At 42.3% G+C, this 26,788-nt stretch overlaps 1 protein-coding gene across 1 annotated transcript in view; it reads left to right on the forward strand.

Annotated features, from left to right (window-relative positions):
* The window catches only part of dgkh (diacylglycerol kinase, eta), a 395,761-nt gene that overhangs the window by 355,134 nt on the left and 13,839 nt on the right, over positions 1–26,788 (forward strand). The window contains exon 30 of the mRNA XM_052013887.1: positions 13,177–13,307. Within this exon, the coding sequence (XP_051869847.1) occupies positions 13,177–13,307 (131 nt within the window). The remainder of the gene's footprint in view (positions 1–13,176; positions 13,308–26,788) is intronic.

A 26,788-nucleotide genomic window follows, 5' to 3' on the forward strand; every position in this document is an offset into this window, starting at 1 on the left:
CTGATATAGGTGGGTATCAAATGGAACAAAGAGGAGTTGATGGGCATGTGAAAGAAAATAGGCTGCAGAGCTGCAGGGAAATAAGAAAGGGTAGGAGACTGATGGAGTTGTCGGGTAGTGGCATTGACCTGATGGGCCAAATGCTCCCTGTGTCATCATAGGTAAGTATGACTTCTGCAGCGATGTGCTCTAGTGGTCAGTTTCCCTTTATAGCCTGTAGCCAGGATGACAATTAGCATGGGATCATTTTCACAGCAGAGCGTTGTTTGATAATAATCAATGTCCATGTAGTGTGGGCAGTGACAGAAAACCACATTCTGGTGGAACCGGGATGAGCAGTATTCCCTGCACAGTACTCTTCAGTGTATATATCAGCATCTCCAGCCCCTTGTTTCTACTTGATGGGTGTGACATGCACAGAACCCATCTGCAGCTCCAGACAAATCATGGAGACAAGCTGATCTTCCCCAAATAGATGTTGCCCAGAGCCCTGCCTTTGTTCAATGTGTGTGTGCAAATGTTTTACCACCTACAATTTATGGTTTTCTATCTTTTTTTTGGGCTGGAGTGCTTTGTACACCAGAATCATCTGCTTTTCAGGGAAAATAGCTCGCAGGTTATTCAAAGGAATTATAGCCTCCAAATTACAAATTACAGGTCTGCTCTCTGTGCATTGTTAGTTGGTAATCAGGCTGGAAGTCCACATTTCATAGATGAGCCTGTCTGCATTGGGTATCATTTTGCCCAGTTCCCAGTTCCAGCAAGAGAATATCAGACACACACATGCACTTACATACTGTTATGTAACACACACACACACACACACACACACACACACACACACACACACACACACACACACACACACATACACTCCTAGACAGCATGACAAGCAACCCTGTTTACCTTTAGATAATGAGTGTAATGCTGCTGTCCTCCTTACTGTATGGATACCTCGCTGAATGACAGAACTTCAGCGACTACTGTTGACAGTCTGCAAGCCAGTGAAGGTAAGGGATTGGATTCATTTGCATATTCATCACCCAGGTAATACCTTCCGGAAACCCGTAATGCTAAATCTCAGAGCTTTCTCATCAGTTAGCAAACAGAAATCTGCCTTCACTAAGCTGTTAATATTCTGATCGATTGCAGTACTTAAGGTTTACTCTGACCCAGTCCTCAGTGTAGGGAGTTTGGTCGACTTTCCATAGGCTTGCAGGCTGCTAATGACTGTCAGTATTAGCTGGATTGCTGTCTTGATGCAACCTTGCTCCCTTTGCTACAGATCTGCCTCATAACTCAGTTACACTTCTTCATGAAAATCAATTTGCAATTCGTGAGAAGCAACTAAATTTTGTCCATCAGGAAGGTGAATGGAGTCCAAGAATGCCTGCCAAAACATTGCCACAAGAGGCATTTGGTTTTTAAAAATGCTTGCAGTGGATACCCTTAAATAGTTCACAATGGTGACATTATGTCATTAATGAGTTTGCATTGAATAGATTGAGTGGCAGTTTACAATCTTGTGAGAGGTAATATCCAATGTACTTTACACGGATGGTGGACCTGGGTTATTGAGGACTCAGCCATGTAATCTGATAGCCTCTGGCTTCTTCACAATGCTGGTGAGGCACCTGCTCATCAGTTTGCCAAAACCAATGAAACAATGGCCTGATTTTATATACGCTGTGGGAGGGATTCGAGGAATCACTTGAAGTGCTACTGTTATTCCTTGGATATTTTTGATCCTGACAAGGTCTCTGAGCTGCTTCCCATGGATAAGAACCAAATTTTCAGTCTGATCTACCAGGAGAATATGTTCCTCAAATATCATCAGAGCTAGGAAACATCAGCTGAATGCAAATGCTAATCTCATCAGGTCATTTCAGCTGCTTCCTTGCATTGTACAAAGTTTTTATGTGATGCTCCATTAAACTTAATCAGAAGAGGATTGGTGTTTTATGTGTGCTTCTATGGTGCCGTCCATCATGTTTGTAATGTGCATACTTACCAAGGCACATTGACATCCATTGGTCTGTAGCGCACCATTGACATTACATGTGTGGTGTATTTTGCTCTGCACATATGGTTAGTGCCTTTACTGCAGGTGCCGATCTTAACTTGGAAGTTTAAGTCCTGTGCCTGTGGTGCAGTGCTTTTCCCCCAGGGAGTCTGGCACTGAAGATCCTTCTAGCATGGGCCATTCTTGTTTTCCCTTCAAATCCTGCCCGTTACTCTCCACCCGCTGCCTCACATCTGCTCTGCACGACAGCAACTCCTCCATTCATCACCCCAATGGATCATGTTGGGGTTGAGCAACAACTTGACATGGCGCTGCTTCCAAAGACCAAAATAGGCTCAAGGTACTTTGTGGAAAGCACCAGGTGAAGTTATTGGCATTAGCAGAACTTGAGGAAGAAACATACAAATGAAGGGAGACAGAAGATCCGTCAAGTCAGGTCCAAGACAATGGAGCAGGTCAGACAGCATCTGTGCAGGCAGAGGCATAGTTGACATTTTGAATTGAGACCGGATGCAGGGTCTCAACCCAAAACGTCAATTATCCCTCTACTTCCTGACCACTGAGTTCCTCCAGCAGTTTATTTTTTGCCCCAGATTCCAACATCCACAGTCTCTTGTGCCTCCAACACAATTTACCTACCATACTCTGACAGTGGCTTAAGAAACAAGTATTAATTAAAATGATTTGGTAACAAAGAGCTCTTGTGGATGAACACAACTTACTGATATGATTCGGTGCTCTAATGACCTTGGTCTACCTTTTCATTTGTGCTCAGGTGTTCTTGTGACTTCAAGTACTACACCATTTTAAATTCATGTTTCTTTTCAGTGCAGGGATGCACTTAAAGAGGTATTATAGAGCCAAAATCGGTTGTAGAGATAGCAAGGGGTACAAGAATTTAAACAGAAGAATGGGATTTTTAAATTGGCAGCTTTGAAGGAGGATGCCAGTGTTTGATTGATGAGGACCAGGATAGTAATGAGCTGCTGCCCACCTTGAAAAAGGTAAGTGACTGGTGGTTAATGACCTCCCAGCAATGTTGAAAAGTATCACTGGGAAAGCAAAGGATGAGCTTTACACAGCAGCATGATTAGTTGCCATAGCCTTCTGAACCTCATGACAGCACTGATAAATTGTTGAACTTGGCAAGGAAGCAGAGGCTACTGTTGCTGGAGAAGTTTGCACATGCTGTCTCATGGATCCCATCTACCAATGTGGACAGTCATAAATGAGTTCTGTAGGGCTACCAAATGATGTTGCAGACAAAATGCTAGATTCTGTGTTTCCCTAGCAATTGTCGTAAAGGAATTTAGTTTATTATCCCTTATTCCAAATCAATTATTCCTTTGAATTACATTATCACTAACGGTACAGCCGTTAAAATTGCCAGTTCCCATTCATTTTCATTATCTGGACACAAGGTTTACTCTTTGACAGGGTTGGCCATTGTTGAACTCTCCAGGAGTTAAAGGCTTGCTGCTGCAAGGAACCTGGAGGAAAAACCCTTGGGATGATAACATTAAATACAATGTTCTCTTTAATTTTCTCGGACCTTTGATTTATTATTTATTAAAATATCAGAGATGAGGAATAAAGGCTGTTGGATTAACAATCAGAAATTATGGAAATATTGAACAGAGCTTACTTTCTAATTCATGCTTGAACATATTTTGGTGGAACTGTTTAAGAGAAAACTACAGTGAATTGTTGAATTTTCATTGGAGACAGTAATGCTGGCTTAGAGAGAGAAGACAATGAAGATTTATTTAGTTTATATTAATTCAAAAAGAATAATTGTTTTTGTAAAGATAAATGGAAACTGTAGACTAGAAAGTTTTTCTGATAACACAGTATTTTTTGCAGTGCAGTTGAACTTAATGTAAAACCTGAATGCTGAATGTGTGGGTTATGCAGGGTTTGAATATTTGCTCCAGCCGCCTCATACACAATTGCGTCACTCCAGAAGCAAATGGAGTGCTGTCAACCAGCATGTCATGCATATTTTAACATCACTTGCACAAAATTCACCTGCATGTCCAGTGGTGTGAGCCCTGGGTTCAGAGAGCCTTAAATGGAGAGTTGACTCCTACTTCTGCATTAGTTGCAGCCTCCCTGTCTGTTCCTGTGCAGTCCAAGTACTGATCTTCTGGTAGGTAGCTCCTCTGTAAGAATTTACCTTCTTGATCATTCCAATCAGCTCCCCACCCCATTCCCAACTTATTTGACCCCCAGTTGTACCTCTTTCCCCTGAACCAACCCCAATAGTACATTCAACTTCTGTCCCAACTCCTGACTGCAAGCTAACCCCAATACCCCTATTCCCTGATACCCTTCCCGCAATGTTCCCTGCTCCGTTAATGGCTTTCTCCCATCACCACTGTGTCCACCATCACCCCCTCAAAACAACACTCACCCTTTCCAACTCCCACCCTAGGAGAGTTCTGTTCTGTTGCCTTTTATGCATTGGAGTTTGAATGTTGCTCTAGGGGAAAGGATGGGCTGCAAGGACAGATAACTGCCCATGTTGAAGTGCCTTTTCAGGGGTTAAGGATAAGTGTTTATTTTCTAGGAAGAAATTTAAAAAAATATCCACCTTTGGGCAAAAGACTCTGGATATTTCCCTACAATTGTTTGTCCTCCCATACCCCAGTATTCACTGTGAAATTATTGAAAGAACAAGATTTTTGACATCAAACAATGTATGAGCTGTGTTTATGGTTATGCAAGGTATGTTTATTACAACAGCTAAGGTTTCCTTAGTGGCTAACAGACACACACCACATTACTTCCCCTTTTTAAAAAAAAGATAATACTGTAGAAACAGGTAAAAATTCTTACACTGGTGGCTTATACACATCAATGTCAGCACAAGTAAAAGAATTATAAATTTAAAAATGTGTAAACTTGGATGTCCTATTCAAACTGTTCAATGTGGTTACATTCAAGATCTTATATCCACATAAGCCCACATTAACACTCTTGGACAATTGTTCTTCAGAGATCTTCCTGTGGTAACCCTTTGCCCAGTGTCTCCCTCATTTTTGTTAAAGAAAAAAAATATATCTTTATTAGTCACATGTACATCGAAACACAGTGAAATGCATCTTTTGCATAGAGTGCTCTGGGGGCAGCCTGCAAGTGTCGCCACACTTCCAGTGCCAACATAGCATGCCCACAACTTCCAAACCCGTACATCTTTGGAATGTGGGAGGAAACCCACGCAGACACATGGGGAGAACGTACAAACTCCTTACAGGCAGCGGCCAGAATTGAACCCGAGTCCTGGATTGCCCTGGATCTTCCAGTAGATTATGTAACTGATGTGGATCAAGGACATTTTGGTTGATATCTGCACATCTCTTTGGACATTCCTGGACAACCTTGCCCAGTCAGTACATTTGTGCTCTATATCCCCTCCTGTATCACTTCTGGAAACCCTGAACCCCCACACTTGTTGCAATCGACCCATCTCATAGACTTTACTTCTGTGCTCTCTGTACTCTGATGTACCCTCATCTCCTCTAGCCCTCCAGTTCCTCTACTGCTTCAGCTTTGATGCTTTGCCTCGCACATCTCATCTCTGCTCCCCTTGTGGGGACCTCTCCTCTGGCCACTGCCTTTCCCAAAGTACCTGGAAGCTGATTCTGTAATGCTTGGGCAGTGGCACTTTGAGCAGACATTATCTGTGTTGGACCAGTCCCTGTCTCATTGAAGTGATTTACTACTGGTCACCATGATGGCACACATTCTTCTGTCAATTTGCCCCTCTCCACCTTTGATAAACCTACATGAGCAATACCATACAAGATCCATTAGTATATAAAATTGGTATAACAATACATATTCCCATTTTTGTCATGTTACAATTTTTGTATCACACTGCAGCCAGCACTCTTTGGGATCAATCCAAGACTGGTACATAATTAAGGACTCTCCTTGAACCACCTCACTGAGATATCATTGTATTGTTGCATTGGAACAGGATACCCAGCTTCTGACCTGACCCTGTGGTCACAATATTAATGTGATTGATCCAGTTATGCTGGTCAGTTCACAGACGCGTGGTGATGGTGGTGAATCCTGTATTTGTAATGTCAATGAATATCAAAGGGAAATGGTTAGGATCTGGAGATGGTCAGGGTCACTGTCGTGCTGCAGATATTACTTGCTTCTTATAAACCCAAACCTTAATGCTGTCAGGAGCCTTGTTAATGACAGAGCGCCAGATGAAGGAGTGTAATTGTACAGTTTTGATTTATCCTCCTTTCTGCGGTCAGGCTAAACCTGGGCAGTTTTTGATTTTGTCAGGAAGGCAACAGTTTTGAAGCTGTAAGTTATTGGAGACACAGCTCATCCTTAAGCTCAAGTCTTCAGCATAACAACATGACTTTGCTGGGGTCATGGTCCACATTGGAATTGATTTATTATTGCCACATGTACTAAGGTACAGTGAAAAGCTTGTCTTGCATACCCTTTGTATTGTCCAAGACACGCTGCTCTTTTTCACTATCGCATGAAGTGAATCAAGTAAAAGACATTTGGACAGGTACATGGATAGGAAAGGTTTAGAGGGATATGGGTCAAATACAGACAAATGGAGCTAGCTTAGATGGGCATGGACAAGTTGGGACAAAGGGCCTGTTTCTGTGCTGTAAGAGTCTATGACTGTAAGTTGGCTGAAGACCAACTCAAGAGCAGGCCTTGATAGATCAACCCTTTGATTCACCCCCTGTCTGTGGGGTCGATGAGCTTCACCAGTTCTGCACCTTCGCTGGTAAGCTTTTTGCTGCTTCTGCTGTATGCTTTTTTAAATTCTTTGTTGAAGTTGGATTGGTCACCTGGTTTGATGGGAACGGCACAATGAAGGATAGACTGTGCCTGAAGGTTATTAATTGTGGTGGAACGAATTCTGCTGCTGATGGCCAGCTGCACCTCACAGATACCCAGACCTTAACTGTCGGATGCATTCTGAATCTACCCCATTTAGAATGGAGGTGGCACAATTATCTACAAAGGGCTAATAATGAGGAGCAGGTCAAATAGGTCTTTCTCTTTTTTGGCTTCTCTCACAACCTGCCGCAGACCCAAAATTGCCTTCAACACCTGTCCACCTCAGTCTGTGACAGTGATATCACTCATTGCCAGGAAAAGCACATTAAAATTCCTCATCTCAAGTATGTTTTGTGCCCTTGGTATTCCCAGTGCTTCCTCCTGGCTCTGTCACAGCAGGGGGACAGAGGAACAGATTCATGGATTTTCTCAAGACTCCTCGACAAAGCCCTACAGCTTCACTGACTCCTGAGAATCTCTGGTTCACAACCCCTCAAAATGGAGAAGCAGCAGTCGGATTGGCACAGGGGACTTTAGCCCATGCGAAGGAGCATACGGAAGCCCAATGTAAATGGCAGGAGGAGTGCACTGCTTCCCAACTACTCATCCACCTGTCCTGACAGGTATTTCCTGCCTCACCTGTGACGGAACCTGCGATTCCAGCGTAGGCCTCATCAGTCAGCTCAGCGCCCTCAGAATCGGAATGGAAGCAAGTCAGCCTCGATGCTGAGGAACTGCGTAAGGAGGAGGAGAGGAAGTTCTTTCTAAACAGTATTCAACATGAAGGAGTAATTGTCCGTCACCTCAGGGAAGCACCTAATGGATGGGTCTTCAGCAGGAAGCTTGATCTGATGCCCTGAGTAAATGCTGAGGACTTAGGCAATCACTCCCATCCTGACTATAAGCCACACTGCAGCCACCTCCGAGGGTAGGCACTGAAGGGGTCTGGGACAAGGTATGAATCTGTGAGTATGACTATGACAGACTCTCGCCAGATGGGTCCCGGATGTTGCAGGGTTGACTGGATTTTGTCACCTACCAGATGTTATTGTTCCCTTTTATTCTGTTTCGAACAACAGACGAGCCAGACTGTGACGAGCCAACTGCATTCCTATGGGTCTGGAGTCACATATAGACCAGACTGTGTATGGACAGCAGGTCTCCTTTCTAAAAGGAGATTAGTGAGTCAGGTGTTTTTTGTTTACAACAATCCTGGATCTTCATGGTCACCTTTCCTGATAGGCTCTTTTATAAATTGCAGATAATTTCATAAACTAACTTTAAATCCCTCAGTTACTGTGGTGGGATTTGAATTCATATCTCAGGAATGTTTGACCTGGTGTCTGCATAGCTAGTCTGTCAACTTTGCTACCAGCCATTTGTAACCTTTACAAACATGGCAGCCAAGCCATTGTACTCCAAGCTGAATTTCTGTTGCTTGAGGCAGGAGTTTTCCCTCAACCCTGTGAAAATTTACCACTGTTCTTCCAGTAGGGCCTTGGAATTTTATGCATGCATCACCTAAAAAATCAATATCTCTATCTGTGAAGTCCAACATTCTTAAAGTGTCAATGGATCTATTGACTCTGGTGGCCTTAGACAATAAGTAGAAGTTCCAAGGAACTCTTTCTCCAACACTTCAAAAGCACCTAATCTCAGCCACTCCTTAAAGTAACATGCACTTTCATTCATTTATATTCAATGAATCCCATTTTCGGAAGGACTGCACTGTTTACCATATGCACCCCACTAATTTACTTTCTTGCTCAATGCACATTTAACTCCCTCTTAAATGATTGTGGTTAGGAGCACAAGTGAGCCACTCAGCATGGAAAGGCAAGGTTTGCCCTTTGGTTAAGACAGGACTGATCTATATCATAACTCTATCCACCTTTCTCCCTGTCTTTTATATCCTTACTTTAATAAAAAGATCAGTTTCAGTCTTGAAATGTTCAAATGAACCACAGGTTTTTAGGGAATGATTTTCTAATTTCCATGGGGATTTGAAGTGGAGAAGGACCTAGGAAAGATGGGTTAGGGGATTTTCTAGTTGATGAGAAGCTACAGGAGCAGAGACCTTTAGGGTTCCATACACAGAAATCCTTCAGAATTAATGGACAGGTAAAAAGAAATTAAGCACGCTACACTGGATTACTTATAATGTGGCAAAGTATTCCAAATCCTTCACAAGAAGCATTATCAAGCAAAATTTGGCACTGATCCCATCAAGCAGATATTGGGACAGATGTCAAAAGTTTATAATTTGCAATACTGCATACAATGTTGGGTACCATCAGCCTTGGCAGAGTGCAGCATAAATTCACTCTAACGATGCTGGAGGTAAAGTGGTTAAATTATGGGAACATAGTCTGAATGTCATCCCTTGTCAGAGGAGATTAAGGATTAATCTTAATCTGAGGTCTTCAAAGGATTTGATAGGGTAAACAGAAATGATTTCCTTTGGTTTATAACTACTCTTATTAAAACTAAAGCCAGGTGCCTAAAAATTGGATTGCTTTACATGATATTAACATGTGCTACAAGATAAAATTAAAAAATGGTAAAGCAAATTAAAGCAAACGTAATACAAGTTCCATGGTTTGTGTTTTCTTTTGATACAAGTTCATGTTCTTTACATAATGACTACTCTATGAGTCTATTTTGGACAGGTACATGGATAGGAAAGATTTAGAGGGATATGGAACAAATGCAGGCAAATGGGACTAGCGTAGATGGGAATTTTGGTCGACACAGACGTGTTGGGCCAAAAGACCTGTTTCCGTGCTGTTTTACTCTTATGACTCTACGGCCCATTGAGGTTAAGCAAGTGCAATTGTAACCAGACACTGGAAACCTGCCTCAGGTAAGTAAAATGCTTACCTCTTGTGTTCCCTTTGGGGCCTCCTAAGCTGCTACCTCCACACTGCCTCTGGTATCTACCCCCACATTCTTCTCCCTTCTCCAGTCTGAGGCTCCCCCTTGACCCACACCCTGATCTCTAGCCTGAACCCTTCCTCTCTTCGCCACCTCTCTCTCCAGCCCAATCTTTTCCATTCCTCACTAGTCACAGCACAGTCTTCACAACCTCCCCAGTTGATAAGCCAATTCACTTCATCCAATCCATTCCCCCATCTCAGTCACAAGCACAAACTTGCCCCTTCTCCCCAAACCAACTAAAGCCTGATTCTCTACAACCCCCTCCCAATTGCTAGGCTGATCCTCAGCCTCCCATAACCCCTACATTCCCCTGTCACTTGGAGGACCCTCACCATCCACCTCCAACTCCACCCAATTGCTAAGGCCAAACACTACCTCAGCACCCACCTCACCCTCCCACCCAACTGTGAGACACATCAACAACTTGCCTGTTTTTCTTTGAGCATCTGCAGTGGCAGAGTGTGAAAGATTTTTGGCCTTTACACTGTAGAATGTCGCAGCAATTGGCCCTTGAACAAAATGCTCATTGGTTCTCTTTCACTGCTGAATTCAAGTGCCTTTGCTGATGCCATACAATTTGTAGGTCATCTGTCCACAAAGAACAGTGGAAATCTTAAATCCTCTCCCCCAAATATTGTTGCAGATAGAGGCCAATTGATTTTCGTTAGGTTTCAAAGGGTACTGAGTAAAAGCAAGTTAATGGAGTTAACTTGCAGTTCAACTAAATGAGTGGTGGTGGTAGTTTTTGTGTGTGCATTTCACTGTTTAAATGTGTGTGTTCCCCTGTATTTGTGTGTGTGTATGCATTCACATGCATACAAGTGTGCGTGCTTGTTTTTCTCTGTATATGTGTTTTCTCTGTATACATGTGTGTTTCTATGTGTCTGTGCTTGTGTGTTACTCTGTGTGTATATGTTTATGCGTGAACACATGCATACAATTGCGTGTGTGTGTATGTTCTGGTTGCATTTTGGATCTGCAATTCAACATTTTGTTCCGACGTTTTAATTGAGCACAAGTGTAGTATCAAGGTTTGGAAGTGGGGCATGAGAGGAAGCAGTTTCCTTCAGGATGTTGAATATAGATTGGGTGTCAGCAGAGGTGCAGAGTGCCAGACAGATCACTTATGTCCGGCTGAAATGGTTCTGTTCAGAAAAACACTAACTGTTAACTGGACCTGACATCTAAATTATCCAAAGATCCACTAGAAGTGGGCTAGGAACTCAGAATTGTGCAATGAGCCAAATGTTATTTAAGACTGCCTTCCAGTAAGTAACATTTAGTGTACTTATTGGATTTGTTTGAGGGCTTCTGCATCACATCATACATTTTGAAGATTAATAGCAGCTTTCCTCCCTTTTAAATTTTCTCCTGAGTACAGATGTTTGCCTTTCATAACTGGAGTCTGCAAGATATTTCTTTTTGGTTCTTGTACACTCGTTTATGGTGACTTGCCAACACTTAAATACCCCCCAAGTATTTTTCTTATTGCCTATTATTCACAGTGAAAATCCCTCAAACTGTTTCACAAAGTGGATGTCCCAGGTTTCCTCCATTAACTTAGACTGTATCTCCCTGCTCAAATCTACACAATTTACTGTCCTTTAAAACTTAGAATCATCTGAAAATTTGCTTCCACAAATCTTCATTCCTCCATCTACATATTTAATAAGCAAAGTGAAACATTAAGGCTGCAGAGCAGATCCCTGCAGAACACCACATGTCATGTCCCTCCAACAGAGAATGCTCTCCTTAACCCTACTGTCTCTAGTTTTCAAACTAATTACCAACTTATATTGCAAGGTTACCTGCAATTGCTTGCACTCTTGTTTTTGTTTGTAATCTCTTGTGTAATACCTCATGAGGTATTTTTCTGATTGTAATGTAGAAGCTCATGGCAGCATATAACCATCCATCAACCATTTCAGAAGACTTTTGCTACATAGCCTCAATTGGATTCAGTACAGCCTAAGCAATAACACATCTTGCCTCAATTAGATAATAATAGCAAGGTGGGTTCGGTCCTTCCTACCCTTTGGGCCTTTCCCTACAATTTAAATTACGGGAGTACATCATGTTCTTTTTTGGATTTCCCTCACATTAAAGGTTTTGAAAATATAACATGTTCCAATCTGGTCTATCACTACAGTCTGATTATTCCTCAAAAGCGTACTTTGAAAATTAATGACAGCATTTCCTCCTTTTTACATTTCCTCTTGAGTATGCCCTTTATAATTGGAGTTTGCAAGGTGCTTTTTTGTCCCTATACACTATGATGATTCATGAAGACTTAAATACACAAAACGTTTTTCTCCCACACACAACCGACAGTCTCCCACTGTGAGAAAAATACTCAAAATTGTCTTACTGAAATTCAAATTGGATATCCCAGGCTTGCTCCTGTCTACACAACCTCAATGTCTCAATCACCTGTTTCCTCATTCTTTGCTGGTTTTGTCCATCACTATGCAGAATCTCAAAATTGTCTGACTCAAATCTGAAGTGATGTTCAAGGTTTTCTGGACTAATTTAGACTGCACCTTCCTGCTAAGAGTATCAGCAACTGAGATGTTGGCCCCTTTTTATAATTTCTTCTCGCCTCTCCAGTGTCACATCATGAATGATTCACGTTGCCATGTTCTTCATCTCCTACAAAACACTTATGCCTGAGTCTCCAATACCTGTGGAAATTCAAATTCTAAACATTGAATCTTGCTGCAAGCAAACCATGGCTCTCTTAGCATCTCTTGTTTTAAAAAAGGACTTAAGATATCAGTGTTATTTATACCGCTGATCCTTTAGATGGGAAAGAGTTACAAGCTCACATCTCAGGGGTCAAATGTACATACTCCAGCTCCCTCACAGTCACTGCTATTTCAGATCATCCCTCAAAATACAATACATTCTAGGATTTCATTGTGAGGGAAAATTGTAACAAAAGACTCCTGATACAAATCCTCACTAAGCAAGAGTTACGGTTCTGGGCTCCAACCTCGATATTGTGCGACCATCTGCTGAGAATCCACAAATGGATTTGCCTCACACAGTATCTGTACGTTATGTCTTATTGGCCTTGTCGAATTAGGCAGGCTTTCATATTTTGATGAGGAACTATTGGATTCAGCTTCAGATTACAGCTTTACAGACATGACCTCACCAGGTATGTGTCTTCAGAGGTCCAAGGATGTCCCATGCTTAAAGGGTAAATGCAATAACAACTGTTTGCATGGAAGAGGGACCGAGTGATGGGGTAGATGAATGTAACTGTTATTGTCCTCACCCTTTTTGCCAGCACTGCTAGCTCTTCTGCTCTTTCCCACTCTTGCTTAACCTTTGCTTACTGAAGCATGGAGGAATTAAGGGGCTTTTGCTCTTGACTTTGGTAGTTCAGAAATGGGGCACAGATGAAGTTGCTTCTTGGCTGGAGCTGCTCAGCTTGGGAGAATACAAAGAACGCTTCATCCGTCATGACATCCGAGGTTCTGAGCTATTGCACCTGGAAAGGCGTGATCTGAAGGTACTTCCTTTAAAGACCATTCTGCTACATTTTCCCTTGCATTTGTGCCCTTCTCTCCATCCCCACCATCCCTCCCTCGCCCCGACCCCTGTCCTCCCTCACCCCTGCAACTCCTCCCTTTCTGTTCTCTGCTCTGCTTTGGCTTGGCTTGCTGTATTCAGTCATCTGGTGTAACTAATTAATTTCAGCAAAACTGATTGTCACTGATGTTCGGTATTTGCATGTTAAGCAGCTGAACACGCCTCTCCACAAGACATTTTATACATCATACCTGAAAGTACTTTTCTTTCTATTCCACATTATATGTGTAAGAGATGTACCAAATGTCCTGCAGTGATACTCCATTGAACAGGGCATAGAAGAAGAAAATTTGTGTATTTTCTGCTCTGTGTTTTACCTGTTGTCTGTACTTTTCCTACCTTTCACTCTCCTTTTGTTTTGTAGTCTCTCATCCCCTGACTGTGTCCACAGCGCTTGCTGTGTCTGGCTGAATGGTCAGGAGTCGCTGGTACAATTCCAGGAGAAAGCCATCAGGATAGATCAAGTTGGGCAATTTTCCCACAGTGAAATTAAACAGTGCTTCTCTATCCAAGACCCACTATTGCAGATTGTTAGCCAAAGATATCAATTTATGGAAAATTCAATTGAATTTACAGCAAGAACCCTGTGTTCCAATTGTGCAATACCATTCTCCAAATAAATCTTCCAACCTCTCCATCAAATTCCACTAATGTATCTTCCATAACTTTCTCCCTACCTTGCCTCCGATTTCTTTAATAGATCTAAACTTACAATAGCAAATTCCACCCACCACTCCCTGAATTTCTCACTGAATTTATTAGTGACTATATCAAATTTATGACCCCTATTTTAACATTCACCAAAAGTGGAAACATCTCTACAAACTGTCAAACCCCTTTGTAAAATTTTAAAGACCTCTAGGATCAGAAAATGCCACTGCTGCTTCTCCTGATATTAATTATCATCTTCTTAGAACAATCCTTGTGAATTTTGCATCCTCTGTAATGCCTCTGTATATTTCTTTATTAAATGGTGAAAAGGCACTAGAAATTCATTTGCACAGCTCCTCCAAAAAAATGTTTGGAGGAGCTGTGCAAATGAAATTTGTGAGAAATTTTGTGCTTTAGAGCCCATCTGCCTTCATTTCTTTTTCTGGGATTTTCCATGGTATAAACTGTGCCATTTTCACTTAAGGCATAAAATTTCCCCCGAATGACATCATCAATAGTGCAATTGTCTACAGAGGGATTTTTCACCTAAAAATTCTCAGCTCAGCCAGTTTTTGCTAACCCCATCTCCCTGTCATTTAAAGGGCCAACACTCAAAGAGTATTCATTGTTTACCTTTTGAGATCTGAGATTTCCTGAGGTCTAAGATACAACCCTACACCTTTGCCTGGACTGTTTGCCCCATGGACATAAGGATCACAGTACGCTCAGCTTCCTAACCTCGGGATCATTTTAGGCTTCTGCCGTTGACTACTGCCACATTCTCACAGTTTGTTTCTCACTACTGCTTTAGGCAGGTCACCCAGACTCCTGTACTGAAAGAGAAGAGACTTCATCAACTTTCCCTTCAGCCCACAGGAACAGGCGGTGTGGACACGCGCAATTGTCCACATTCCATGCTTTCCCTAAATGCAGGCATTCACAGACTGTACCCATCCCTGGCAGCTTCCTGACAGGAACGCCTGGCTGTGGCCCTCTTGCGAGTCCCAAAGACACCCATAGACAAGGAACATTCCTCCTGCGGGCACTGTTCTTCGTCAGCCAGTCTGAGTCCCTTGGACTCCAGCCCCACTCTATCCCATCCTTCATTCAATAGCAACACTCCCCTGTTTCTGTAAGTGTTTGTTGTGGTACATCCCTTTGAGAGCTGCCTGCACATATCCCACCTGCTGGGTTAGATGCTGAGGAAACTTGTAACACATCAGTAGGGAATGCTGGGCTGAAGCTGACAATGTTAGTTTCTCAAAGAAACCCAACATCCTTCTGTGAACCTCACATTTGAAGCTCTCACTCTTTATGTGACATGTGACTTTCGCCAACAGTGTTAGTATGACCCACAACACTGTTCTAATGCCAATAAAAAGCGTGGAGCTGCACTGGGCAGTTTAAGGATCTGTAGAAGTTCAAATTCCCTGCTTCTGAATGCTATTCCTCTAACAGTGAGCCACAGTTGCTCTGATTCCAACCTGTAGAATCTTTCTTAACCTTTGGTCCAGCTTCTCAACTCATCTTTCGAAATCAAACTCCGAAAGGCAAATGTTCTGATACTCCACCCCTTAAATCAGCAGAAGATTGCTTATAATTACAGGAGTAAAGGCAAGTAATAGAAGCATAATAACAGGAGTAGTCTTCTCAGTCCGTTCCACCATTCATTTAGATCACAGCTGATTGGTACCTCAACGCTGCCTTGGATCTGTAACCCTTTGTACTCCTATGCATCAGAAATCTTCAGTTTTGAAATCTTCATGTCACCCCAGCCTCAGCAGCATTTTGGAAGACAGAATTCTGGATTGCCACGCCTTTTTGTGGATGAGTGCTTCTTGTTATCAGCTCTGAACTGCCTCTGATTTTAAGGCCCTTCAGCCCAACTCATCCATGCCGACCTTGATGACTATGTGAATTAGTCCCATTTGCCTGCATTTGACGCATATCCCTCTAAATCTTTCCTACACGTAATCCTCTCTAAATGTCTTTTAAATGTTGCAATTGTACCTGCCTTTACCACTTCTTCTGGCAGCTTGTTCCATATCTTCATCACCCTCTGTGTGAAATACTTGCTCCTCAGGTCCCCTTTAAATCCTTCCCCTCTCCCCTTAAACTTATGCCCTCTGGTTTTAGACTGCCTTATCCTGGGAAAAGGACTATGACCATCCACCCCTCATGATTTTATATATCTCTATAAACTCACCCCTCAGCTTCTTACGTCCCAGGGAAAACAGTCCCAGTCTCTCCTTATAACTCAAACTGTCCAGTCCTGGCAACATCCTAGTGAATCTTTTCTGCTCCCTTTCAGCTTAATGACTTCCTTCCTATAGCTAGGCGACCAGAACTGCACACAATGCTCCAAGTGCGGTCTCATCAACGACTTGTGCAGCTGTAACATGATGTCCCAATTCTTGTACTTAGTGCCCTGGCCAGTGAAGGCAAGTATGCCAAACGCCTTCTTCACCATCCTGTCTACCTTGAGTCACCACTTTCAGGGAACTATGTAATTACCCCCCAAAGTCTCGCCCATCTACAACACTCTCCAGGGCCCTGCCATTTACTGTTCAAGTCCTGGCCCATTTTCCCGGTTGATCTAGATCCCACTGTAATCTTAGATAACCTTCTTCACTGTCCACTATACCACCAATTTTGTTGTCATTCGCAAACTTGCTAACCATGCCACCAAAATTATGTATCTTTGATGTAGATCTCTCCACCAGAGTGAAAAGTTTCTCTGTATCCTCTCTTTCAAATCCTTTCATGATCACCTCTAAGTCAGTCAAGTGAGGGTCAGCTGATCAGACCCTGGCACCGTGAGGAGAGGAAGATTTAGATCCCAGCATTGACTGTATACCTCAGTCTTTTTTGTCCAAAACCAGTAGTCAAGTAGCAGCCAGCTGCTACGACAAGGAATTGTCCCCAGGACTCAGGCAGCTTGTGGTTTCAGGAAGGTCTTATAATCATTAAAATTTCCTTGTGGGAAATGGAGCAGGTGGTCCTGTTCTTCCTGCTCCTGCAGAAAGTGGGGGGGAGGAAAGTTAAAGGCAGCTTAACTGCTGGGTTGGTTTTGGCTCTAACTTCTTCCCATAATGGATTCCCCATGAGGCCCCGGTAGAATCATTGGAGCTCATCCTACTGACCCCAGCATGTCAAAAAACAATCTGCAAAATAAGCATAGACGGCACAGTGGCGCAGCTGGTAAAGCCGCTGCGTTACAGTGCCAGAGACCCAGGTTCAATCCTGACCTCAGGTGCTGCCTGTGTGGAGCTTGTACATTCTTTCTGTGACTGTGTGGGTTTCCTCCGAGTACTCCAGTTTCCTCCAACATCCCAAAGACGTGCAGATTAGTAGGTTAATTGGCTGCTGTAAATTGCACCTAGTCTATAGGTGAGTTGTAGAATTTGGATGGAGTTGATGGGAATGTGGAGAGAATAAAAGTGGAATCACTGTAGGATTAGTGGAAATGGGTGTCAGATGGTCGGTGCACTCAGTGAGCCGAAGGGCCTTTCTCTGTGCTGTCTCTCTCTATGACCCTGACATCATCCGTGGAGCCCTGCAGGACACAACATGTTAACTGCCCAAGGGTTAAAATCAGCCCTATGATTGCCCTGCCCAGTAACCTACTTTCTATTAGTGCTGCAATATTTGCTGCTTGTCTCGTATGTCTGGACGAATTTAACATTTCTCTTTTAAGACTCCTCACCAAATGCCTCCCAAAAATTAATTAATCACAGCATTTACTGCAATCGTTTTATCTTCAAAAGAAACCTCACGCAGTTCTTCAGCTAAACTTGCTTTAGGCAGATCGGTGCTAGTTGTTGCAAGATGACCCATGCATTACTTAATTTTATACTAAATTAAGGAATCTTAATTGTTTGCTCACAGTTTACCTTAAAATGCCTAGTGTATTGTTACCCTGCTTATCAGTCTCTCTCTCCAGGTAGTTCATATTGGCTTCTCTCTAATTGTGATACATTTTTTAAGGAGGGTTGAAAAAACATTGCAGCTCTACCCCATTTAGTAAACATTTATTTAGAGTCATGGATTCAGAGATCTTTAGCACAGAAACAGCCCTTTGTCCTAACTCATCCACACTGACTAAGTTGTCTATCTGAGCCAGTCCCATTTGCCTGAGTTTGGCCTATACCCTTCTAAACGCTTCCTATCCATGTTTCTCTCCAAATGTCTTTTAACCATTGCAATTGCACCCACCTCTCCACTTCCTCTGGCAGCTCGTTGCACATACCCACCACTCCATGTGGGAAAAACTTGCCCATCAGATCCCTTTTAAATTTTTCCCCTCCCACCTTATCCCTCTAGTTTTAGATGCACCTACTGTGGGAAAATGACTGTGACCGTCCAACTTATCCATGCCCCTCATGATTTTGTAAACCTCCATAAGGTCACCCCTCAAACTCTAGTGCTCCAGGAAAAACTATCCCAGCATATCCAGTCTCTCCTTACGATTCAAGCCCTCCAGTCCTGATAACATTCTCATGAGTCTTTTCTGCACCCCTTCCAGTTTAGTGACATCCTGCCCATAGCTGGGCAACGAGAACTGCACACAATAACAAGTGTGGTCTCACCAACGACTCGTACAGTTGTAACTTGACATCCCAACTCTTGTACTCAGTGCCCTGACTGATGAAGGCAAGGGTGCTAAACATCTTCTTCACCCTGTCTACCTCTGTTGTCATGCTCAGAGAACTAATGTACCTGTACCTCTAGGTCTCTTTGTTCTACAACACTCCCCAATGCCCTACCATTTACTGTGTAAGTCCCGCCCTAGTTTAACTGACCCAATTGCAACACCTTGCACTTGTTCAAGTTAAATTCCATCTGCCATTCCTTGGCCCACTTCCCCAGTTCATCTAGCTCCTGTTGTAATTTTAGGTAACCTTCTTCACTGTCCACTACACCACCAATTTACTTAATGGATCTTCACTACAACACCATTTTGTTGCTTTAGAAAGGTTTTGATCACTGCAACAAAATGGTGTATTTGGAGTATCTTTCAAACGCAGGTCTGTAAAAACAAGCAACTTTTAACAGTAATTTTTATTGGATTAATGGGAAGGAGGATAGGAGTCATTTAAATAAACACGCTACTTAAAATGGGGAAAATAACTCTCTTGAGAATCTGCACACTTCCTTCTGGCAGTAATGACGATTTGATGTATGACTTGTAAGTTTCAGCTTGTGTGTTTCAGCTTGTCAAAACCAGCCTGGTTTGCTTTTGATTTACTGCACCCTCAGGGATGAGATTGACTACTTTCTGACTTCCTTTCTCACCATCCACGGCTGCTGGTTTCCACTGCAAAAGTTAAGGGTTCACTGAACCCCACACCTGATATGTGAATTTTCACATAACCAGGGTTCTTTAGGAACCTAATTCATGAACTGAGGAAGAATTATTGATAACACTGCGCCAGTTGGAGGTAATATGACCTTTGATTCATTCACCCAATGAGGGGAAGTGGGTCATATCACCCATAAAGCGAATGAAGTAGCTGAGACAATATGACAACAAAGTTTATTGTCCATCAGTCAATTTATTTAGAAAACAATATATAGTTAAAGAGCAGAAAAACTGCAAAAATTTCTCCCAATAAAGACAATATTTTTTCCAGAAAAACAATTGACAGGCAGGGCATGGCATAAGACATGCCACAACCAAAGAGCATGACATATCAATCACACAGTTGTCGAGTGAGAAAGGCTGCATGATTTCAGCGAAGGATCGATTATGCACAAATCCAAATCAATTTACTCAGTCTATTTAAAGAACAGAGGAAAAGAAATTACAGCAAGTTCTCACAATAAAGGCGAAGTGTTTTTTCCAAAATACAGTGAGTGGAGGATGGTTACATAAAATGTAAATACATAAAATTGCACTCCGCTTGATTGGCAGGGCAATTACACAATTGACTCCCCTCTGTCCAATAGACCCTCAGTGTGCCCAGGGAGAAGCAGAAGTAAATTAAAATAGGGGCCGAAGCTGAACTTGGGGTTGAACAGGACACCTTGAACGTTTGAACAGAATTCTGTACTTTACCACACCACCCACATTCCTTACTGCCCATTCATAGAATCAACCTTCCCTCTTTGAATTGCCCCAGCTTTATTTTCACTGAGGTCACACCTTTTCAACAGGTTATGAAATGTTTGATTTTTCACCTTCCTGAACTCCCACACCCTGCACAAAACAGGAGGCTTCAAACTAACTGAAGCAGCAGTCAGTCACAGCTGAAATCTGTAAAGACAGCTGCTTGCATTTATGACCACAAACTGCTGATGCTGGAAATGTGAAATAAAAACAGAAAATGCCAGAAACACTCAGCAGGTCAGGCAGCATCTGTGGAGAGAAAAGCAGAGCTAATGTTTCAGGTCAGTGACCCTTTGTTAGTCTGATGAAAGGTCACTGACCTGAAACATTAACTATTTCTCTCCCCACGGATGCTGCCTAACTTGCTGAGCAAGCACTTACTGTTTTTATTTCAGTGTGCATTTAAATGCTGCTGCTTCTGTAATGGAAGATATCTCAAAGCACAGAAGAGGCTAGAATGGAGAAACCAAAAGATTGTAGGTTTCTGGGGGACTTCCTTGAAAACAGAAAGAAAAATGGCAGGGCAGAGAGAACTGGATGAACCATCTTAATGGCCAGAGCACTGTGACTGAATAAGTACCTACCTGTGGTGGACACAAAGAGTGATGGGTGAACAATTCAGTGTGTGAAGAGCAGACATTGTATGTGAGTAACACTGAAAATAAAACAGGAGTAGGCTATTTATATTCTTGAACCTGTTCCAGCATTCAATGAGCTTGTGTCTGCTCTAACTTCATGTCCCTTAATGCCTATGTTTAACAAAATTTATTAATCTCAGATTTAAACTTGAGAGTTGACCCAGCATTAGTTACGATTTATGGAAAGGGAGTTCCCAATATCTGGCACCTTTTCTGAGTAGAAGTGTTTCCAAGCCATTCCTGAAAAATCTTTTCAGAGAATTTTTAGGGAAACTGTTTTGGCTGGTTGGGGGAGAGGGGCATTGAACCTGTAAGAACAGCTTCTCTCTATTGTATAATTTCCCCTTAACAATGAAAACTTCACTCAAATGCCTCTTTAAACTTCTCAGTTCCACAGAATATAACCCTACTTCCTCACAATAATCACTCCTTGTAATTTAACCATTGGAGGGAAATGTCATTTTGGTAAATCCTCAGTATACTCCCTACAAGATAAATATAACCTTCATATAGTCAATATTTTCCTTACAATCTAATCAGAGGCCATTCGGCCCATTGAGACTCAGACAGCTCACAGAGCAATCCTACTCCTCCATTAATTTTGCTTATATCCAATTGTCCCTATGTTCCAATCACTTCTCCCCAGATTCTACTGCTCAGCTACACACTGGGGACAATTTACAGTTCTTTCCACATCCCAACCCTTTTTGGGATGTGGGAAGACACCAAAGTACCCAGAGGAATCCCACAGGGAGAATGCACAAACTTCTCACTGACAGAACCAAAGATCAGGATTTAACCCAGGTTGCTGGAGCTGTGAGGCAGCAGCTCGACCAACTGTGCCACTGTGTGGCCTCTGAGGTGGTGCCCAGGTCTGCTCATTGAATACAAGGCCAAGTGGTAAATTGGTTTATTATTGTCACATGTACAGTGAAAAACTTTGTTTTGCATGCCATCCATACCGATCATTTCATTACAACAGTGCATTGAGGTAGTACAAGGGAAAACAATAACAGAATGCAGAATAAAGTGTAACAGTTACAGAGAAAGTGCAGTGCAGTTAGACAGTAAGGTGCAAGGCCATGACGAGGTAGATTGTGAGGTCAACAGTCCATTTTATTGTCCTAGGAGACTATTCAATAGTCTTATAACAACAGAATAGAAGCTGTCCTTGAGTGTGGTGCCATGTGCTTTCAGGCTTTTGTATCTTCTGCTTGATGGGAAGTGTCACCTAAAGGTGAGTCAGGAACAGGATCAGGCCATTCAACTCTTCAAACTTGTTTTGCCATTTAATTAGTTCATGGTTGACCTGTATCTTTTCTTTGCAGAGTGTCTTTAGCTCTTCAACTGTTAATACAAAAGTATATAAGTTCAGTTTAGAAGTGATGCAGCCTCAACTACTTTTGGAAAAGAGTTCCAGCTTCTTTTGTGTGAAGAAATGTTTCTTGATTTTTGATAAAGCCCCAGTCTGGCCCAGAAATGGCATCATGTTCTCTTGTGTGTGACTTTCACCATCAAAGAAAAACGTTTTCTTCAATTGACCCTATCAAATGCTTTAGCCATCTTAAATTCCTCATCAGATTTGTCCTTTATTACAAAGTTAGTTAAACCTTATGGTGATAATTGAAAAGGAGCAGTTTTGAATCTTGCAGTTAACAAACTAGATACAGCACTGTCAATGTGGGGTAATCTGAGTTTAGAACATAATCTATATGACCTGAACCTTGAGAAACCAGCAAACACGTCATTAGAGAAGTTGAGAGTTTGGGTATTTAAGGCATGGAGTAGGATTCTGACAGTGAGTTGAAGAGAAACTGTGCACTAGTGCAGAAGTCGAAGACTAGAGTTTGGCACTGAGTAACATGTCAAGGTCTGTCTCTATTGAGGTGGCACCCAAGGAGCTTGTGTGACTTGAGGCCAATGGCTCAATGAATTACAGTCTCAGCCTTGCTGAGATTTAGCTGTGGCAAGTTCTGCATCATCCAGACCTTCAGATCAGACTACTTGAAGGTATAGCTCAGTGGAAGGAGTAACCAAATCAAACTTGCATGGAGTCACCACCATACAAATGGAGACTGACTCCATTTTTTTCCCATAGCAAGCAGTTGACAAAAATAAGGAAGCAAAAGGTGTGTTAGTGCCTCAAAATTACAGGTTGTGGATCATTATGGCACTCATGTTACATCAGATAAAGCTTGAAATAGCATTTTGATAAACAAGACAATGTCCAATTGTAAAATCCAAATTTCTATTCTAACATGATCAGATTTACACCTCTTCCCACATAATGGTAATGTCTTCATCACATCAAGGTGCAAATAGTATTTTTGAGTCTCCACAATACACTGCTTATCAGTTCGTGTAGCAGTGTAAGGTATAATTGTGTTTATTCTGGAGTAATGCAAAATCTATCATGCTACAATATAAATAACATTTACCACTGGAAATGAAAACTTAATTAGGTCATGTGTCTAGCAGCAGTTTCAAGGGAAGAGTTGCTGTCTCTAGCTGGTATATTCTAACTAATTTTCTCTCAGTGATTTGGCTTCTCTGTCCATTTTACCTTTCTTTCTTCTCCTGAAGTCCAGCATAGACACGGCCCTATAATACCCCTGTCAGGTATCCAAGTGAGCTTCTGCTTGGCCTGATAATGAAAATGTTTTCTTGGGACAAGTGCTGCTTCTGGTGAACTGCAGCTGTATTCTCAAGGGTATCACGGTTCTCAATGTTATTTTCCTGACTGACCAGAGATTGGCTTCTCCAATTAAATGAGTCATCTGCAAGGCAAAATCATCCAGTGTTCGGCAAAGTAGCAGAGACATTGGTGGGGCTGGATGAGCATTGTCACCACGCCTCTCAATCCGTCCGTAGAAGTTGAGAATGAATCAGGGCCCTATGTCCAATTAAGCTCTGTGAAAATGGTCCTGTTTTCACTGACTGGTCTTCCCCAGGTTTCGGCAGGGTTCCGTTCCTGTGAACTGTTCGTAACCCAGATAGTTTGCAAAATCAGAAATATGGCCACCAACCATCCAGAAGATTCTGGCAGCCCCGCAGTAGCCGGTCTCCCGGTATATATGGGCTGTATATAAGTCAGGCGTTCATAAGCCGGGGAGGACCTGCCTGCATTCATTGTAATGCATGTTTATAACTAGGGTACTAAAGCCCCAAATTTTATCCCTTAACTTTGTCCTTACAGTGCCTTGTTAGAATAAGAGACAGTTACTCTGAGACCCAGGCTAAAAGAGTTATGTCGACTCATGACATAGACCAATTGTATTTCTTTGAATATAAAATAGGAGATAATCTAATTGGAGGGTTTATAAAATGATTCAAGGATTTGACAGGGTAATTAGGATTTTTTTTTCTTCTGGTGGGATCCAGACCTTTCAGGGGTGATGCGAGAAAGCACACAGGGCAGAGTACATTTGGAACTGTCTCCCTAAAAAACCACTTGAGGGTGGGGAGTTAATTCATGACTGTGACTCGTAGATGTGGATCAAGTAAACCTATTGAAGGTTACAAAACCAAGGTGGTAGTTGTAAGTAAAATAAGGAGCAGCAATGATATAACTGAATGGCAGAATAGGCTTAAAGAGCGGAATGGACTATCTAGTCCCCAGATACATCATCTTACATTTATAAGTTGTATCTTTTAGGCAGTGTGCTGTAGGTTATCATATAGCTCTGGCTCTGGGATAATTTGGTGTGGTAGACTGTCTTGGTTTACATGCAGCTTGACAACCTTGGACACTTCAATCCCTACAGGTCCCATTCAGTGATTGATTCCTTTGTGTTCCTGATCAACTGAATTCCAATGTTGGACTCGCAAGGTTACACCACATAGAAAGTCCCCATTGATGATCATTCTTTTGAAACCACAGCCAAAGTCTTCACTGGCACCAAACCAGCTGAGCAAATACTCAGAGTTCCATGAAGCTAGCTTCCTGGAGAGGAAATGAATGAGGAGCAGGAATGTTCCTTTAGAGATAGGACTGAGAATCAAACACGTCACATATTAAATGGTTCCTTTTTTTTGGTTCACAGTTGTGTTTAATATTTATTTGTGTGGGGAAGCTATTTTCTGGACTTAATGGGAATATCTATCTGCTAGATGTTTCCCTGTTTTCCAGGCCAGCCTTAGATAGACTTCCACAGTGGATATGTTTTGGGCATACCAATATGTGACAGATACTGAATGGGACTGGCATTTGGGCTGGAATTTGCTGAAAAAGGGTGTGCTGAATATGCTGCAATTAGTACACAAATTGTTTAGCAACATAGAGAGGAAGAGGTATTACATAAATTACTTGTTGACAGACAACATGCACTGTTCACATAACAAAGAAGACATATTGCCCTCAGTCTCCCTGTGGGTTTCCTGAAGCATTTCTATATTAATTATCCAATTAATTTGGCACAGAAGGTTAATTTTACTTATTAACAGCTTCCATCGTTTTGTGCAGTAATAATTGTTAATGACTGGAAATCAATCTGTCACCCAGAAAGAGAACACTTACAAATATGAAGTCTCATTCCTTTGGCAGTGAATTGTTAAAGATGTCATATTTAATAGTTATCTATATTTTTGCATCTTTTCTGCTCTTTTTTTTCTTCTAATCATCTTTTTTGCACTTTGCTTCTCTTTCTGATTTCACTCCAACTCACCTTTTTCCTTTTCAGTTATGCACGTCTTTAATCTCATTGGTTAAGGAGATAGATAGTTGGTCCTGCCATTCACAAATGCCCTGGCTCATGCTGTGTTTGTACTGGGTCGCACTACCAGCTTGTAAGCTGTAAAATCAGAAAATGCTGGAAAGAGAAACAGTGAATGTTTCAAGTTGAAGACCCTTCGTCAGAATTGGGAAAGAGAGAAAGCATATTTTTATGCTGCAGAGAAGGTGGGGGGAGGGGGGTGGATAGGATAAAGAGGATATCTCTGATAGGGTGAGGCCAGAATTGTTGTGGGGTAGAGGGACAAAATTTGAGAGCTGTAGAACATGCCCAGTAAATCAGGCAGTGCTAATGCATAGAGAAAAACTGAGCCAACATCACAGATGAACCAGTGGGTTTTGAGACAGATGGAGAAGGCGAGTTAGCTGAAGTTGAATTCTATATTGAGTCCAGAAGGCTGCACCATGCTCAGATAGATGAGGTGCTGTTCCATAATCTTGCGTTGAGCCTCATGACCGTGCAGGAGGCCACAGATAGAAGTCAGAGTGGGATGGGGAACTAAAGTGGCAGGGAACAGGAAGCTCAGGGTCACTACTATGGACAGAACATAGGCGCTCTACTAAGCGATCGCCCAAACTGCATTTGGTTTTTCCGAAGCAGGGGAGACCATATTGTGAACACCGAATGCAATATACTGGATTGAAAGAAGTGCAGGTGAATCGCTGCTTTATCTGGAAGGACTGTTTGGGTTCCTGGGTGGTGGGGAAGGGAAGAAGTGAAAGGACAAGATTGCATCTCCTGTGGTTGCAAGGGAAAGTGATATGAGAAGAAAAGTAGTCAGTAGATACAGACTAGAGAGTCACCAAGGGAATATCCCCTTTGGAATGCTGAAAGGGAAGGTGGGGTAAATGCATTTTCTTGTGGAATCCTGTTGAACATGGCAGAAATTATGAAGGATGATGCTTTGAATGTGCAGGGTGGAAGGTGAGGACTGGGGGTACTTTATCCTTGCTCTAGGACAAGATGGGGTGAGAGCAAAGGTGCGAGAAATAGATGAGATGTAGTCAAGAGACCTGTCAACATGGTAGAAGGGAAGCCACAGTTCATGAAAAGGGAAGACATCTCAGAGGCATCTGCGTAGAAAGCTTTGTCATCAGAGCAAATATGACAGAGAGGGAACGGGAGAGTCCTTGCATGAGGCAAGGTGGGATATTTGAGACAACTGTGGAGTCTGTGGTCAATTGCCAGCCTATCCGCTGAGATAGAGACGAAGAGATTCTGAAAGGCAAGGGAAGAGTCAGAGAAAGTGAAGGTCTGAGACGGGTGGAAATTG

The sequence above is a fragment of the Pristis pectinata genome, chromosome 4 (genome assembly GCF_009764475.1).
Source record: "Pristis pectinata isolate sPriPec2 chromosome 4, sPriPec2.1.pri, whole genome shotgun sequence".
Lineage (NCBI taxonomy): Eukaryota > Metazoa > Chordata > Chondrichthyes > Rhinopristiformes > Pristidae > Pristis > Pristis pectinata.